The sequence below is a fragment of the Eleutherodactylus coqui genome, chromosome 2 (assembly GCF_035609145.1).
Source record: "Eleutherodactylus coqui strain aEleCoq1 chromosome 2, aEleCoq1.hap1, whole genome shotgun sequence".
Taxonomy (NCBI): domain Eukaryota; kingdom Metazoa; phylum Chordata; class Amphibia; order Anura; family Eleutherodactylidae; genus Eleutherodactylus; species Eleutherodactylus coqui.
The window spans coordinates 50766663-50785855 of NC_089838.1; the positions used below are offsets into that span (position 1 = coordinate 50766663).

General features: G+C 43.8%; 1 protein-coding gene across 2 annotated transcripts in view; it reads left to right on the plus strand.

Moving 5' to 3' along the window:
• Positions 1 to 19193, plus strand: part of LOC136611353 (potassium voltage-gated channel subfamily KQT member 1-like) — a 65874-nt gene that overhangs the window by 13809 nt on the left and 32872 nt on the right. The window contains exons 3-10 of one of the 2 annotated variants that reach the window (XM_066590879.1): positions 12664 to 12754; positions 14845 to 14971; positions 15764 to 15842; positions 16411 to 16507; positions 16856 to 16996; positions 18226 to 18336; positions 18599 to 18694; positions 18764 to 18922. In XM_066590879.1, coding sequence (XP_066446976.1) covers positions 12664 to 12754; positions 14845 to 14971; positions 15764 to 15842; positions 16411 to 16507; positions 16856 to 16996; positions 18226 to 18336; positions 18599 to 18694; positions 18764 to 18922 — 901 coding nt within the window. The remainder of the gene's footprint in view (positions 1 to 12663; positions 12755 to 14844; positions 14972 to 15763; positions 15843 to 16410; positions 16508 to 16855; positions 16997 to 18225; positions 18337 to 18598; positions 18695 to 18763; positions 18923 to 19193) is intronic. The other variant, XM_066590880.1, reaches the window with a different exon arrangement.

The following is a 19193-nucleotide window of genomic DNA, read 5'->3' on the forward strand; positions in this document are numbered from 1 at the left end:
GTAGTGCTCTATGTATAGGGTATAATAGGGCTGTATTATGGACATGTTGGGAGTTGTAGTGCCCTATGTATAGGGTATAATAAGACTGTGTTATGGACATGTTGGGAGTTGTAGTGCCCTATGTATAGGGTATAATAGGGCTGTATTATGGCCATGTTGGGAGTTGTAGTGCCCTATGTATAGGGTATAATAAGACTGTGTTATGGACATGTTGGGAGTTGTAGTGCCCTATGTATAGGGTATAATAAGACTGTGTTATGGACATGTTGGGAGTTGTAGTGCCCTATGTATAGGGTATAATAAGACTATGTTATGGACATGTTGGGAGTTGTAGTGCCCTATGTATAGGGTATAATAGGGCTGTATTATGGACATGTTGGGAGTTGTAGTGCTCTATGTGTAGGGTATAATAAGACTGTATTATGGCCATTTTGAGAGTTGTAGTGCTCTCTGTATAGGGTATAATAGGGCTGTATTATGGACATGTTGGGAGTTGTAGTGCCCTATGTATAGGGTATAATAGGGCTGTATTATGGCCATGTTGCGAGTTGTAGTGCCCTATGTATAGGGTATAATAGGGCTGTATTGTGGACATGTTGCGAGTTGTAGTGCTCTATGTATAGGGTATAATAGGGCTGTACTATGGAAATGTTGGGAGTTGTAGTGTCCTATGTATAAAGTATAGTAGGGCTGTACTATGGGCATGTTGGGAGTTGTAGTGCCCTAAGTATAGGGTATAATACGACTGAATTATGGACATTTTGGGAGTTGTAGTGCTATATGTATAGGGTATAATAGGGCTGTACTATGGCCATGTTGGGAGTTGTAGTACCCTATGTAGAGGGTATAATAGGGCTGTACTATGGAAATGTTGGGAGTTGTAGTGCCCTATGTATATGGTATAATAGGGCTGTATTATGGTCATGTTGGGAGTTGTAGTGCCCTAAGTATAGGGTATAATACGACTGTATTATGGCCATTTTGGGAGTTGTAGTGCTATATGTATAGGGTATGATAGGACTGTATTATGGCCATGCTGGCAGTTGTGGTGCTCTATGTATAGGGTATATTAGGGCTGTATTATGGACATGTTGGGAGTTGTAGTGCTCTATGTGTAGGGTATAATAAGACTGTATTATGGCCATTTTGAGAGTTGTAGTGCTCTCTGTATAGAGTATAATAGGACTGTATTATGGCCATGTTGGGAGTTGTAGTGCCCTATGTATAGGGTATATTAGGGCTGTATTATGGCCATGTTGGGAGTTGTAGTGCTCTATATATAGAGTAAATTATGACTGTATTATGGCCATGTTGGGAGTTGTAGTGTTCTACGTATAGGGTATAATAGGACTGTAATTTGGACATGTTGGGAGTTGTAGTGCTCTATGTATAGGGTATAATAGGACTGTGTTGTGGACATGTTGGGAGTTGTAGTGCCCTAAATATAGGGTATAATAGGACTGTATTATGGACATGTTGGGAGTTGTAGTGCTCTATGTGTAGGGTATAATAAGTCTGTATTATGGCCATTTTGAGAGTTGTAGTGCTCTCTGTATAGGGTATAATAGGGCTGTATTATGGCCATTTTGGGAATTGTAGTGCTCTATGTATAGGGTATAATAGGACTGTGTTGTGCACCTGTTGGGAGTTGTAGTGCTCTATGTATAGGATATAATAGGGCTGTATTATGGCCATGTTGGAAGTTGTAGTGCTCTATATATAGTGTATAATACGACAGTGTTATGGCCATGTTGGGAGTTGTAGTGCCCTATGTATAGGGTATAATAGGACTGCATTATGGCCATTCTGGGAGTTGTAGTGCTCTATGTATATGGTTTAATAGGGCTGTATTATGGCCATGCTGAGAGTTGTAGTGCCTTATGTATACGGTATAATAGGACTGTATTATGGACATATTGGGAGTTGTAGTGCTCTATATGTAAGGTATAATAGGACTGTGTTATGGCCATGTTGGAAGTTGTAGTGCTCTTTGTATAATATATAGTAGGACTGTATTATGGACATGTTGGGAGTTGTAGTGCTCTATATGTAGGGTATAATAGGACTGTGTTATAGCCATGTTGGAAGTTGTAGTGCTCTTTGTATAATATATAGTAGGGCTGTATTATGGACATGTTGGGAGTTGTAGTGCTATATGTATAGGGTATATTAGGGCTGTATTACGGCCATGTTGGGAGTTGTAGTGCTCTATGTGTAGGGTATAATAAGACTGTATTATGGCCATTTTGAGAGTTGTAGCGCTCTCTGTATAGAGTATAATAGGACCGTATTATGGCCATGTTGGGAGTTGTAGTGCTCTATGTATAGGGTAATATGGGGCTGTATTATGGCCATGTTGGGAGTTGTAGTGCCCTATGTACAGGGTATATTAGGGCTGTATTATGGCCATGTTGGGAGTTGTAGTGCTCTATATATAGAGTAAATTACGACTGTATTATGGCCATGTTGGGAGTTGTAGTGTTCTACGTATAGGGTATAATGGGACTGTAATTTGGACATGTTGGGAGTTGTAGTGCTCTATATATAGAGTATAATACGACTGTATTATGGCCATCTTGGGAGTTGTAGTGCTCTATGTATAGGGTATAATAGGACTGTGCTGTGGACATGTTGGGAGTTGTAGTGCCCTAAATATAGGGTATAATAGGACTGTATTATGGACATGTTGGGAGTTGTAGTCCTCTATGTGTAGGGTATAATAAGTCTGTATTATGGCCATTTTGAGAGTTGTAGTGCTCTCTGTATAGGGTATAATAGGGCTGTATTATGGCCATTTTGGGAATTGTAGTGCTCTATGTATAGGGTATAATAGGACTGTGTTGTGCACATGTTGGGAGTTGTAGTGCTCTATGTATAGGATATTATAGGGCTGTATTATGGCCATGTTGGGAGTTGTAGTGCCCTATGTATAGGGTATAATAGGACTGCATTATGGCCATTCTGGGAGTTGTAGTGCTCTATGTATATGGTTTAATAGGGCTGTATTATGGCCATGCTGAGAGTTGTAGTGCCTTATGTATACGGTATAATAGGACTGTATTATGGACATATTGGGAGTTGTAGTGCTCTATATGTAAGGTATAATAGGACTGTGTTATGGCCATGTTGGAAGTTGTAGTGCTCTTTGTATAATATATAGTAGGACTGTATTATGGACATGTTGGGAGTTGTAGTGCTCTATATGTAGGGTATAATAGGACTGTGTTATAGCCATGTTGGAAGTTGTAGTGCTCTTTGTATAATATATAGTAGGGCTGTATTATGGACAAGTTGGGAGTTGTAGTGCTATATGTATAGGGTATAATAGGACTGGATTATGGACATGTTGGGAGTTGTAGTGCTATATGTATAGGGTATATTAGGGCTGTATTACGGCCATGTTGGGAGTTGTAGTGCTCTATGTGTATGGTATAATAGGACTGTATTATGGCCATGTTGAGAGTTGTAGTGCTTTATGTATAAGGAGAATCTACCTCCTGACCTTTGTCTGTCTATACTGAGGAGAATCTACCTCACCTCTATGTGCATATACTAAGAAGAATATACCTCACCTCTATGTATATATACTGAGGAGAAGCTACTCCACCTCTATGTGTGTATACTGAGAAGAATGTACCTCACCTCTATATGTATATACTGAGGAGAACCTACCCCACCTCTATGTGTGTATCGTAAGAAGAGTGTTCCTCACCTCTATGTGTATATACTGAGGTGAATCTACCTCACCTCTATGTGTATATACTGAGGAGAACCTACCTAACCTCTATGTGTATATACTGAGGAGAATCTACCTCACCTCTATGTGCATATACTGAGGAGAATATACCTCACCTCTATGTATATATACTGAGGAGAATCTACCTCACCTCTATGTGTATATACTGAGTAGAATCTACCTCACCTCTATGTATATATACTGAGGAGAATCTACCTCACCTCTATGTGTATATACTAAAGAGAATGTACCTCCCCTCTATGTGTATATACTGAGGAGAATCGACCTCACCTCTTTATGTATATACTGAGGAGAATCTACCTCACCTCTATGTGTATATACTAAAGAGAATGTACCTCCCCTCTATGTGTATATACTGAGGAGAATCGACCTCACCTCTTTATGTATATACTGAGGAGAATCTACCTCACCTCTCTGTGTATATACTGAGGAGAATCTAACTGACCTCTATGTGTATATACTGAAGAGAACCTACCTCACCTCTCTGTGTATATACTGAGGAGAATCTACCTCACCTCTATGTGTATATACTGAGGAGAATCTACCCCACCTCTATGTGTATATAGTGAGGAGAATCTACCCCACCTCTATGTGTATATACTGAGGAGAATCTAGCACTCCTCTATGTGTATATTCTGAAGAGAATCTAGTTCACCTTCATTTGTATATACTGAGGAGAATCTACCTCACTTCTATGTGTATATACTGAGGAGAATCTACCTACCCTCTATGTGTATATACTGAGGAGAATCTAGCTTACCTTCATTCTTATATACTGAGGAGAAACTACTTCATATCTACGTGTATATGCTGAGGAGAATCTACCTCACTTCTGGGTGTATATACTGAGGAGAATATAACTGACCTCTTTGTGTATATACTGAGGAGAATATAACTGACCTCTGTGCATATACTGAAAGGCTGTAAAGTACATAAGCAATCAGCCATGGACTGCAGGGATGGAGCATACCTTTAAGGCTAAGAAGCTGCTGCAACTTCCAGTCTGGGGGTAAATTTGAATAAAAGGGGGCGTTACGTTTAAGGGTAAAAAGTGAGGAGAGTGGGAGGGGTGGCACATTCTGCAGAGGGACATTGGTACATGCAGTCTGAGGAGAATTTAACGCTCCTCTATGTGTATACAGATTTTTTTCCTTGGTTCCTCTGAAGTAACCACCACTTCATAAATTTTTCTTTGCAAACAACAGGTAAACACCTAGACCAAAGTAACTCGGGTGAAGCCGGGTATAGCAGCTAGTAAGGTATATTATGGCCATGTCTGGATATGCTGTATGTATAAATTACGCAAGTGGAGAATCTGCAGAAGGAGACGCCGGGCGTGAGGCCAAGGCACATTTCCCATCTGCCTGTTTTGCATTCTCCATGTCTGTCAGGGCTCCGTGTCACATGTCGGTGGCATGTTATAGGCCTGTCGATGTGCGTGTAACAAGCTGCATGTCATATGCCTCACCGTGACACACTGCGCCGCTCGGATTAGCCGTGTCCTGATCTCTTCATCTTTTATTTAGAGGTTACAGTTGTTCTAATCTAACATTACACACAGCCAGGGCCCGAGTCCTGTACTTAACACAGCGCAGATCCACTCAGCTCCCAGTCATCGGCACCCCACATTCCTGCCTGTACCCCCAACCTATGATATACGGACGATTCCCTCTTAATCCCCTACACAGCTGTACCTGAACAAGAGCTCTGCGTCTCTCAGATAGATATATATATATATATATATATATATATATATATATATACCTAAACAAGGGATCTGCACCCCTCAGATGTATGTGTGTGTGTGTGTGTGTGTATATATATATATATATATATATATATATACCTACATTGTAAACTCTGCACCCCTCACATGTATATACCCACAACATGGACTCTGCGCCCCTTGGATGTATATAAATATACGTACCTACACTGTGGGCTCTGCACCCCTCAGGTATATATACCCACAACACCCCTCAGATGTATATATATATATATATATATATATATATATATACGCAAAAGGCTTTTGGTGTACCCATCTAATCTACATGTGCCCCTCTAGCATTACAGTCTAATATATAAAATAAGACAGCTCGGATTGGGTGAAAACGTGTGTAATTGGGTAAAGAATTGGCTCAATGATAGAAAGCAGAGGGTGGTAATAAATGGTTCGTACTCTGATTGGGCCCCCGTCGCTAGCGGGGGGCCACAGGGTTCAGTACTGGGCCCCATTCTGTTTAATATATTTATCAACGACCTGATAGAGGGACTGCATAGTAAAATATCAATATTTGCAGATGACACAAAATTATACAATATAATCAATGCAACGGAGAACAATGTGCGGCTACAAACGGACCTGGATAAGCTGGGGGCTTGGGCAGAAAAATGGCAAATGAAGTTCAATGTTGATAAATGTAAGGTTATGCACATGGGCAGGAGAAACGGATGTCACCAATATACACTAAGTGGGGTACTGCTAGGGAAAAGTGATATGGAAAAAGACCTGGGGGTACTAGTGGATTGTAGACTGAACTGGAGTAACCAATGCCAGTCAGCTGCTGCAAAGGCTAATAAAGTCTTAGGGTGCATCAAAAGAGATATAGGGGTGAGGGACGAGAACATTATTCTTCTATTATATAAGGCACTTGTCAGGCCTCACATGGAATACTGCGCACAGTTCTGGTCACTGATGCTCAGGAAAGATGTTACAGTACTGGAGGGGGTTCAAAAAAGGAGCAACTAAACTAATACATGGAATGAAGGGACTGGAATACCCAGAGAGGCTATCCAAATTGGGATTATTTACTCTAGAAAAAAAAACGGCTAAGGGGTGATCAAATAGCTATGTATAAATACATGAGGGGACATGTTTATACCCAGGATTGCGACGGTAACAAGAGGGCATCCGCTACGTTTGGAGGAAAGCAGGTTTCATCACCAACACAGAAAGGGGTTCTTTACTGTAAGAGCAGTGAGACTGTGGAACTCTCTGCCTCTCCACCTGTGCCCCTCTATCATATTCCTATACCCATCTAATCTACCTGTGCGCCACTATCATACTCCTGTACCCATCTAAACTACCTGTGCGCCTCTATCATACTCCTAAACCCATCTAATCTACCTGTGCTCCAATATCATACTCCTTAACCCATCTAATCTACCTGTGCTCCTCTATCATACCCCCGTACCCATCTAATCTACCTGTGCCCCTCCAGCATATTCCTATACCCATCTAATCTACCTGTGCTCTACTATCATACTCCTATAACCATCTTATCTACCTGTGCTCCACTATCATACTCTTGTACATGTCTAATCTACCTGTGCGCCACTATCATACTTCTATACCCATCTATTCCAGCTGTGCCCCTCTGTCCTATTCCTCTACCAATCTAATCTACCTGTGCTCCAATATCATACTCTTAAACCCATCTAATCTACCTGTGGCCCTCTATCCTACTCCTGTACCCATCTAATCAACCTGTGCCCTTCCAGCATATTCCTATACCCATCTAATCTACCTGTGTCCCTCTATCATACTCCTGTACCCATCTAATCTACCTCTGCCCCTCCAGCATATTCCTATACCCATCTAATCTACCTGTGCTCTACTATCATACTCCTATAACCATCTAATCTACCTGTGCTCCACTATCATACTCCTGTACCCGTCTAATCTACCTGTGCACCACTATCATACTTATATACCCATCTAATCTACCTGTGCCCCTCTATCCTATTCTTCTACCAATCTAATCTACCTGTGCTCCTGTATCATACCCCTATGCCCATCTAATCTACCTGTGCCACTCTATCATACTCCTATACCCATCCAACCTACCTGCTCCCCTCTAATGTACACCTATACCCATCTAATCTTCTTGTGCCCCTCTAATGTACTCCTATACCCATCTAACCTACCTGTGCCTACCTAATGTACACCTATACCCATCTAATCTTTCTGTGCCCCTCTAATTTACTTCCATACCCATCTAACTTACTTGTGCCCCTCTAATGTACTTATATACCCATCTAACCTACCTGTTTCTTCTCTTGTACCCCTATACCCATCTAACCTACCTTCACCCCTCTATTGTACGCCTATACCCATCTAACCTACATGTCCCCTCTTAACATACTCCTGTGCCCCTCTAATGTACCCCTATACCCATCTAATCTACCTGTGCCCCTCCATTGTATGCCTAAATACATCTAATCTACGTGTGCTCCACTATCATTCTCCTGTACCCATCTAATCTATCTGTGCCCCTCTATCATACTCCTTAACCCATCTAATCTACCTGTGCCCCTCTATTATACTCCTGTACTCATCTAATCTACTTGTGCCCCTCTAACATACTCCTATACTCATCTAATCTACCTGTGCCACTCTATTATACTCCTATACCCATCCAACCTACCTGTCCCCCTCTAATGTACTCCTATACCCATCTAACCTGCCTGTGCCCCTCTAATGTACACATATACCCATCTAATCTCCTTGTTTCCCTGTAATGTACTGCTATACCCATCTAACCTACCTGTTCCCCTCTAATGTACTCCTATAACCATCTAACCTACTTGTGCCCCTCTAATGTACTCCCATACCCATCTAACTTACTTGTGCCCCTCTAAGGTACTCCCATACCCATCTAACTTACTTGTGCCCCTCTAATGTACTGCTATACACATCTAACCTACCTGTGCCTCCCTAATGTACACCTATACCCATCTTATCTTCCTGTGCCCCTCTAATGTACTCCTATACCCATCTAACCTACTTTTGCCCCTCTAATGTACTCCTATACCCATCTAACCTACCTGAACCCGTCTAATGTACTCCCATACCCATCTAACTTACATGTGCCCCTCTAATGTACTGCTATACCCATCTAACCTACCTGTGCCTCCCTAATGTACACCTATACCCATCTTATCTTCCTGTGCCCCTGTAATGTATTCCTATACCCATCTAACCTACCCATGCCTCCCTAATGTACACCTATACCCATCTAATCTTCCTGTGCCCCTCTAATGTACTCCCATACCCATCTAACTTACTTGTTCCCCTCTAATGTATTCCTATACCCATCTAACCTACCTGTGCCCCTCTTTTGTACCCCTATACCCATCTAACCTACCTTCACCCCTCTATTGTACGTCTATAACCATCTAACCTACATGTCCCCTTTTAGCATACTCCTGTGGCCCTCTAATGTACTCCTATATCCATCTAATCTACCTGTGCCCCTCTATTGTATGCCTAAATCCATCTAATCTACGTGTGCTCCACTATCATACTCCTGTACCCATCTAATCTACCTGTGCTCCTCTATCATACGCCTATACCCATCAAATCTACCTGTGCTTCTCTATCATACTCCTGTACCCATCTAATCTACTTGTGCCCCTCTAACATACTCCTATACCCATCGAATCTACTGTGCCACTCTATCATACTCCTATACCCATCCAAACTTCCTGTCCCCCTCTAATGTACTCCTATACCCATCTAACCTACCTGTGCCTCCCTAATGTACACCTCTATACCCATCTAACCTACCTGAGCTCCTCTAACATACTTCTATCCCCATCTAACCAACCTGTGCCCTTATGTACTCCTATACCCATCTAATCTACCTGTGGCCCTCTAATGTACTCTTCTACCCCTCTAACCTCTCTGTGCCCCTCTAATGTACTCCTATAGCCATTTAACCTACCCGCACCCCTCTGTTGTACAACTATACCCATCTAACCTACATGTGCCCTTCTAACATACTCCTATACCCATCTAACCTGCCTGTGCCCCTTTAATGTACCCCTATACCTCTCTAACCTATCTGTGCCACTGTACCATATTCCTTTACCCATTAAACCTAACTTTGCCCCTCTATTGTACTCCTGTACAAAGATCTCAGTAAAGGTTGAAACATCGCTGTCATGGACCTGGGGGAATAAGGTCCTCTTTTATTCTACTATGCACTGTGGATGGTGCTTACTTTCATTTATTTGCACATGAAGAACAGGAATAGTGAGGATCGGCTGTGCTGCCACCTAGTGCGCAGTGTGTGGGCTCAATAAAAGTCTTGTCAATAAGGAGGCACCTGAGAGGGCTTGTGGCTTCTTCTGATTTTCTGACTCCTGGGCTTCCAGTATAACTCCAAAGTCTGATGTGACATGCTGATGGGATCAGCTAATACATGGCAATGGACTATATTATGAATTGTGAAGTTTTGGCATTAGGCCTATTTGTAGTGAGAGTGACTACTAGTGTTCAGATAGAGGCCAGACTGGCAGGTATTATTTTTGTGTTGAACTTCGAGAACATGGCTATGCCTAAAAGAAATAAAACTGCCATATTTGAAGAAGCTGGACTGAGTTTCTGTGTATGTGCCACCCATCTTATAAGGAAAAGATGGCAATCCTAGTGTGACTAATCCCCTATTGTCACAATATATTGTTTCTTCTACCTGTAGTACAAAACAGTCTAGCTTGTTCAAAGTTGTTTGAATACTAATTATCCTTAAAGAAGTGTTATTTTCAGTAAGGTCTTATTCCCTTGATCACCCTGTGTAAAGCCTTTTTATTTATGGCGTCATATTCCATACCTGTCACCAAAGTGGCATAGTCGGTAGAATATGATGACCAAAATGGAAATTGCTGGTGTAATGGCTGTGAAGTCCAGTGCTGCTAGTGGTGGACCGTCTAGGATAGTCTTGTCAGTGGGAGATATTTAATGGGCTTTGAGAATTTAAGGCTGGAGAGGACTGTGAGACTGTATAATGTCCCCCCAGAGCTTCGACCTGAACTAGCCCTCAGTTCCCTAGAGGAAGATGCACTCTGTTAGTAACACCAGAACAAGAGTCTAGGACTTTGGAAGCAGTCTTTGAGATATTAAAGGCTTTTTATGGTGAGACCACTGATGCTGGCAATCTACAAATTAGGGTTTTTCACTCAATTTTAGAGGGAGGATAATAGTATAGTAGGAGATAATGATTTAACTGAAGAACAGGTTAAACTAGAGTCCCTTGTGGTAGTGGGGCATAGCACAGGGGATACAAGGGATCAAGGCCCAGAAAACCTAGTTGCTGGATGCCCCATTCTGTTGGCCCACTTCGAAAATAAAGATGCCCAATGTCTAATGGACATGCAGTCTAAAGTTACAATGATGTCCCAGAGTTACTTTGAGAAGTATTTCAGGGCCTCTATCCGCCCTGACAGAAGAACAATGATTGAGTTGACAGCAGCCACTGATGCACCAGTTTCGGTAATAGGAGCATCATATTTTTTATCTGTCACCAGTTTTAAATTGGCATAGTCAGCAGGATAAGAAGACCAAGATAGAAACTCCTGTCTCTCTTTTCACTCACTATATACCCATCTAGCCAACTTGTGCCCCTCTATCATACAACTATGCTTATCTAACGTACCTGTGCCCCACCAATGTACTCCCATACCAATCTAACCTACCCATGCCATGATAATGTACTCCTTTATCGATCTAACCTATATGTATCATTATAATGCACTCCTATACCCATCTAACCTACCTGTGTCCCTTTCATGTGTCCCTATGCTAATCTAAGTTACCTGTGCCCCTCTAATGTACTCCAATACCTATCTAACTTACCTGTGCTCCTCTAAAATACTGCTATACCTATCTAACCTACCTGTGCCCCTTCTCCATACTCCTATGCCCATCTAACCTACCTGTGCCCCTCTTCCATACTCCTATACCCATCTAACCTACCTGTGCCCCTCTACCATTCTCCTATGCCCATCTAATCTACCTGTGCACCCCTACCATTCTCATACCCATCTAACCTTCCTGTGCCCCTCTTTAATACTCCTATACCCATCTAACCTACCTACCTACACTGCTTTACTCCTTACACCGAGATATCTAATATGTGATCTTGTAGCTCTCTAACCTATCTGTATGCCTCTCATACGTATTTGCAGCCCTGTGCCCCACACAACTTACTCACTGCCCGCTCTGGCAGCGCCCACCTGTAATCCCAGCTGTCTGCTCATTAATTGGTGGGAAAATCTTAATCCTGGCCCACAGAGTCCTGGATCCATTCACAAGGTGTACGCAGGGGTGCAGGGGTTAACCCCACCAGTCACACGTCTCTTCCTCATTAATACTTCACTCTAATTACTTCTTGTCGGATGACCAATAATGACCAGTTCTGACCTATGGAGATCTGCGCTGAACGGTAAGCACAATGATTTTCATCCATTTCCCGCCATTCATCGCCCGGAGGAGCGAATCCACGTGGCTGTAACTCACAGACAGCGGGTGTCATGAATGAGGGTGAAGCAGATATGCCTGGCAACCAATCAGATCGCAACTCTCATCTCTGCAGTGCATCTCCCAAAATGAAAGCACAAATCTGACTGGTTGCCAAAAGTAATAATTCCACAGTTACTGCGCTTCTGAGACTGTATCACACAGGATAGGATTAGATACACAGCCCAGCAGACAGTATCACACAGGATAGGATTAGATACAGCAGCTCTGTAGATAGTATCACGCATGAAGGGTTTAGATGCACAATTTCAGCAGCACTTATATGTAATTAATGATTCTCATCAGCCATGTGGTCATTGTGGCCCCCTCTACTCACCTCTCCTGCTCTACCAGCCATGTGGAGAAGGCTAAGTACAACCGTTCTGTGTATGCTGGGAGTAGTAGTACATAGCCCAAACACTTTGTACATGTACCTGTCATTGTAAACTGATGGCATCCCTTTATAAGGCCTCTTTCACATGTTTTGTAGCCTGAAAGAAGCAATTGGAAGCCACGGCCTCACATACATGCGTTTTGTAGCCTGTGTGAAAGAGGCCTTAAGCACTGGGTATAAGCTTGTCCCCATCTGTCTTGTCTCTCACAGGTTCCTCCTCGTCCTCATCTGTCTGATATTCAGCGTCCTCTCCACCATCGAACATTACTCTGAATTTGCCACTGGGACACTTTTCTGGATGGTGAGTAACAAGAACTGCCCTCCCAATACAGGAGTACAGATGAGCATCATCTAGCACAGTGAAAATTTTTGTGGACACATCTACAGCTGTTGGCCTCCTTGCTGATGGTTTCTAGACAAGTGATCTTCCACTTTGGAAACAACTATTTACAGTGCCCATAACTATTTACAGTGCCCATACTGATTGTTACCAAGCATCCCCCAAACCTTAAATGACATCTAAATCTGCACTGTCCCCTCCCTCCTATTATCTGGCCAGCCTTTGTGTCAGTCTTTACTATATTTTTGGCATTCTATTCATGCAGTGGAATGCTCAGTCCACACAGAGCTACAGATACCTAGACAAGGTTTTCCAATGCGTGAATGAGAAGGGGAATCAGAAGGGGGAAATGAGACATTTTTTAATTTCATTTTTAAAAAATGAACTAATTTAAAAATTGATGGCAGCAACACATCTCACAAAAGTTGACAGGGTTAACAAAAAGCTGCAAAAGTAGGTGATACTAATGAAAAACAGCTGAAGGGTCAATTTTCTACTAAGTCACATGACTGCATATAAAAAGAATGTTAGAGAGGCAGAGTCTCTCAGAAGCACCGATTGTCAGAGGTTCACTGATCTGTGAAAAACTGCATCTAAAATTGTATAACAATTTCATGAAAATATTCCTCAACATAGAAATTGTGAAGACGTTGAATATGCTCCAACCTACAGTACATAATATCATCAGAAGATTCAGAGACTGTGGAGGAATTCATGTGCACGACGGACAAGGCTTATGACTAATATTGGATGCTGGAGATCTACGAGCCCTCCGGCGGTGCTGCATTATATACAGGCGTGATTCTCTGATGTAAAAATATAATGGTTTGGACAGCACACACTTGCATTCGGAATGCACATAACAGTCCAGTCCAGATGCCTAAACTTTATGTGAACATCTGGACTGGCAAATACATTTTTATGTGCATTCAAAATACAAGTGTGTGTTGTCCAAACCGTTATTTTTGATATCGATAGAGTCTGGGACACTGCACTACCTCTGACCTGCATGGGGGCTGCTACCAAACATAGTTTTAGCCATTGATTCTGTAATGTAATCCCTGCATGGGCTCAGGAATACTTCCAGAAATCATTGTCTGTGAGCACAGTTCTCTGTACAATCCACAAATACAAGTTACAGCTGTATCATGCAGAGAAGAAGCCATATATTAGCACAATCTAGAAACACCGGTGTCTTCTCTGGGCCAAAGCTCATTTATAACGGACTGAGGCAAAATGGAAAACTGTTCTGTTGTCAGATGAAACAAAGTGTGACATTCTTTTTGGAAACCACGGATGCCATGTCCTGCCGACTCAAGAGGAGAGCGACCATACAGCTTGTTATCAGAGCCCAGTCCTGAATCTCTGGTGGTATGGGGTGGCATTAGTGCCTATGGCATGGGCAGCTTACACATCCTGACAGGCACTATCAATGCTGAGCCATGTATAGAGGTTGTAGAACAACATATGCTCCATCCAGACAATGTCTCTTTCAGGGAAGGCCTTGTATATATCAGCAAGACTATGCTAAACCACATACTGCCTCCATCACAACAGCATGACTTCACAGAAGAGTCCGGGTGATGAACCGGCCGCCTGCGGTCCAGACCGTCTACCAATAGGAAACATTTGGTGCATTATGAAACGAAAAACCTGACAAAGACGAACAAGGACTGTGGAGCAGCCAGAAACCTACATCAGACAAGAAGGGGACAACGTTCCTCTCCCAAAACCCCAGCAATTGGTCTCCTCACTTCCAAGAAATGTGGATGCAGCATAATGGTAGCCATGGCGCCGCCCAACTTTTGTGAGATGTATTGCCTCCATCAACTTCTAAATGAGTAACTTATTTAAAAGCAATGGAAACATGCCCCCCCCCCCCCTCTGATATGTTTTACTGTGGATACAATAAGGTTAGATGAGATTTCCTGATTATTGTATTCTTTTTTTCTTCACCTTCCTTGACATTTTACACAGCGGCCCAACTTTTTTGGAAATGGGTTTGTACAGCATGAGCGCCCTTGTCTCCTCCAACCATTTCTGTCTTGCAGGAAATCGTCCTGGTCGTGTTCTTCGGTGCCGAGTATCTTGTTCGGCTGTGGTCTGCAGGCTGTCGCAGTAAATATGTCGGCTTCAAGGGCCGGATACGATTCGCTCGGAAGCCCATATCCATAATTGGTGAGTGGCCATGTCAGGAGGTGAAGGTTTACATAAAACCAAATCTTCTCCTGCCAATAGGGCAGTCCCCTTTCAGGTGACACATCCTGCTGATAGTTTCCCTCTGATCAGCCGCTGTGTAATAGAGCATAAGCGTTGTGTACATTGGTCTTGGTGATGGATACAGTGAGGTGTAGCCATAGGGGGTGTAGAGGTAGCAGACACACCAAGGCCCTGGTATCCCAAAATTCCCTCTGCCACATAAGAATACCCCAGAATTATACATGGCACGATAGGTGGGCACTCGCTACAGATTTATGTCACTTGTATAATCCAAGTACGAAAAAAAAACCCACACAAGGATGTGGTCTGAGTCCTGGGTCAGGCACCAACTACCTCTTCTCATCTAGCTGCAATTGATGGGCCTATCAGCAGGATAGTCCATCAGTAGTTGATCAGCAGGGATCAGCTGCCTAGAATCCCCACTGATCAGCTGTTTCCTGGACCAGTGCGCTTCTGCAGCAGCCGATTTCTGAAGGAAGTAGACCTCTTCCTTTCTGTTGCAATACCAAGCCTGGCCACTGCAGTGAGAATAGAGCTCTCTGCTTCCTGGAGAAATCCGCTCATGCAGGAGCGCACTGGTCAAGGAAGCAGCTGATCGGCGGTGGTCTTGGGTGGTGAACTCCCACTGATCTAACATTGATGGCCTATCCTGCAGATAGTTTGCAACTGGACAACTCCTGTAAGTTTTCCCAGACTCTCTAAACACAGATCTCATAACTCCACTTGTAACTCTTCTCCTCTTCTCACCAGATCTCATCGTGGTCATAGCGTCCATTATTGTGCTCAGCGTAGGCTCCAATGGACAAGTCTTCGCCACATCTGCCATTAGGTTGGTGAGTTTGTTGGGCCCCAGGACTTCTCAGGTCTGGAAATCAGACTATTATTAGCAGAGCGAAAATACAGTAATCGCCATGTAGCCATGTTCATGACAGGGGATGTCCACCAGAGAGCACTATATACAGTTTATCAGTACAGGATAATCTATGTACACAGTGACTCCACTAGCAGCATAGTGAGTGCAGCTCTGGAGTATAATACAGGATGTAACTCAGGATCAGTACTGGATAAGTAATGTATGTACACAGTGACTCCACTAGCAGAATAGTGAGTGCAGCCCTGGAGTATAATGCCAGATACAACTCAGGATCAGTACTGGATAAGTAATGTGTGTACACAGTGACTCCACCAGCAGAAGAGTGAGTGCAGCTCTGGAGTATAATACAGGATGTAACTCAGGTGCAGTACTGGATAAGTAATATATGTACATAGTGACTCCACCAGCAGAATAGAAAGTGCAGCTCCGGAGTATAGCACAGACTGTAACTCAGGATCAGTACAGTTAGTCATTCTTTTTCTATCCCTAGGTCTTCTCATTTTCTGCTTCTCCTGTTCTTTAGGGGCATCCGATTCCTGCAGATTCTCCGTATGCTACATGTAGATCGGCAGGGAGGAACGTGGAGACTTCTAGGATCTGTAGTGTTCATTCATCGCCAGGTGAGGGCATCACTTTTTAGACTCGACTGGTAGCCATTTTGCCATGTGAAGTACAGAGGTGGCAGATGCACCTATCAGCCCTTATTCTCTTCAGGGAACACCTACAGGTGGGGGAAGTCATTGCTAGACAACCATCCAAACCCATTCAGGCACCACCTTGTGGGCACAGCCATGCTCAACCATGCCTGGGGCTGTACGTGGAGAGCCCCACCTGGTGGACATAACATTCCTCCTTTTGTATAGTTGATTTTAATACTATTACATCTTTATTTCCAGGTGGAAGGGGGGGGGGGGGGGGGGTTAGTCCGTTTTTTGATGCCATGTTCTTGTGGATGCCCCTTCCTCTAGGAGCTGATCACCACTCTGTATATCGGGTTCCTGGGGCTCATCTTCTCCTCGTATTTCGTCTACCTGGCAGAGAAAGACGCAGTAGATGAAGAAGGAAGGACTGGATTTTCCAGCTATGCTGATGCCCTCTGGTGGGGAGTGGTGAGTATGACAGCAACAGCTTACATGTAGCTGATTTACCGTTAATTGTCCATTCTGCCCAGGGGTGCCCCAATCTGATATAGTGTCTGAGGCAAACTGTCAAATGGCGCGACCCCCCCCCCCCCCCCAAAAAAAACAACAACAGCCACTTGAAATGACAGAGTAATAGTGTCTCCAGGAGTAGTCCAAATAGGAAGTGGCCCCCTTAGTGGCCCCAATAGTAATAGTGATCCCCCTTAGTGCTCCAGTAGTAATAGTGCCCAGTTGATGGCCCCAGTAGTAATAGTGACCTTGCCATAGTGGCCCCAGTAGTAATAGTGACACCCCCCCCCCCCTCCGTGCTCCAGTAGTAATAGTGCCCCCCCCCATAATGTCCCTAATAGTTATAGTGCCCAGCTAATGGCCCCAGTAGTGATAGTGCCTCATCGAGTGCTCCCAGTAGTAATAGTGACCCCACATAGTGTCCCCAATAGTAATATTTACTCCCTTAGTGTCCCCAGTAGTAATGTTGACCCTACCATATTGCTCCTAGTAGTAATAGGGACCTCCTTAGTAGTCCCAGTAGTAATAATGACCTCCACAGTGGTCCCAGTAGTAATCGTGTCCCACTTCGTAGTCCCAGTAGTAATAATGACCTCCATAATGGCCCCAGTAGTAATAGTGACCCTATTAGTAGTCTCAATAGTAATATTGTGGCTCCAGTAGTAACAGTGACCCCCTCAGTGGTATCGGTAGTAACAGTTTGCCCTTTAGTGGCCCCAGTAGTAATAGTGACCCTCATAGTGGCCCCAGTAGTACTAGTATACCCCTTAGTAGCCCCAGTAGTAATAATGACCCCCACAGTGGCACTAGTAGTAACAGTGGCCCATATAATAATACTGTGTCCCCAGTAGTAATAGTGACCCCCCCCCCACCCCACCCTTAGTGGTCCCAGTAGTAATAGTGACCCCCATAGCCGACCTCCAGCCAAGCAGCAACCCGACAACATAAAGCATTTAACTCAGTCTACAGCTCTGGTTGGGTGGCCGCCAATACTGTAATCGGGTCAGGCCTGTTAGCGGCCAGGATCTCACATCTCTGCTGCCCCCTGCAGGGAACCGTCTGTAGTGGTGGATAAGATGTACATATTGCAGCTGGTTTCTTTGCACCTATATCTAATCCTTATGTTTGTGCCAGCGGCTTCGCCCATAATCCTGCTGTATAACTCGGCTCAGTTTCCTGTTGCGCAGGTCACGGTGACGACCATAGGATATGGGGATAAAGTCCCACAGACCTGGATCGGGAAAACCATTGCTTCCTGCTTCTCCGTCTTTGCCATATCGTTCTTTGCTCTTCCAGCTGTGAGTAGCATTCACATTACTACATTTCCGCTGACACATTGTAACAAACTTTCAGGAAAGGAAATAAGATTTCTGGTGCTGACATAGACTGGATACAATTGTAACAAACCCTCAGCTGTAAGATATATCAGGTCAGCCAATGGTTTTAAATGAGGACGTTTCTATTCACTGACAGCAAGCAGAGATCTTGAAAATAATGACTTGAAATACAAAGTCTCTTAGACAGTCACAGAGCTGTTCATTATACTCTTTGATCTCTCAGGGGATCCTGGGCTCCGGTTTTGCTCTGAAGGTTCAGCAGAAGCAAAGACAAAAACACTTCAACCGTCAGATCCCGGCGGCAGCGTCGCTGATCCAGGTACGGTATCTGCGGTGGCGAGTGCGGCCGCGTCCTGACAATCAGCTCACCTCTCTGTCTCCTGTGCAGACACTCTGGAGGTGCTATGCTGCTGAGAAGTCCTACAGCTCCACCGCCACATGGAAGATCTACCTGACTCCCCCAGACCAGGGACACAAGGCGGCACCGGCGCCGCTCAGCCCGGGCACACGGAGGCAGGTCTGGGCATTCCTGCCAGCTTCAATCCTTGTAAATGACACAGGGTTACTTGTACCTGGGAACTCCCCTCTGAGACATTCATGGGCAGCTAAGTTAAATGGCAACATTCCATCTGCTGCCACAAGGGGGGGGCTCACTGCATATAGATTTATTATAGAGTTTTGCTGTATAAATCTATATGCTCTGAACTCCCTCTAGTGTTCACTGTATATATCTGCATTTAGTGAGATCTCCCTGGTGGCGATTGTATAAATCTATATACAGGGAGCTCCCTCTAATGGTGACTGTATAAATCTGTATA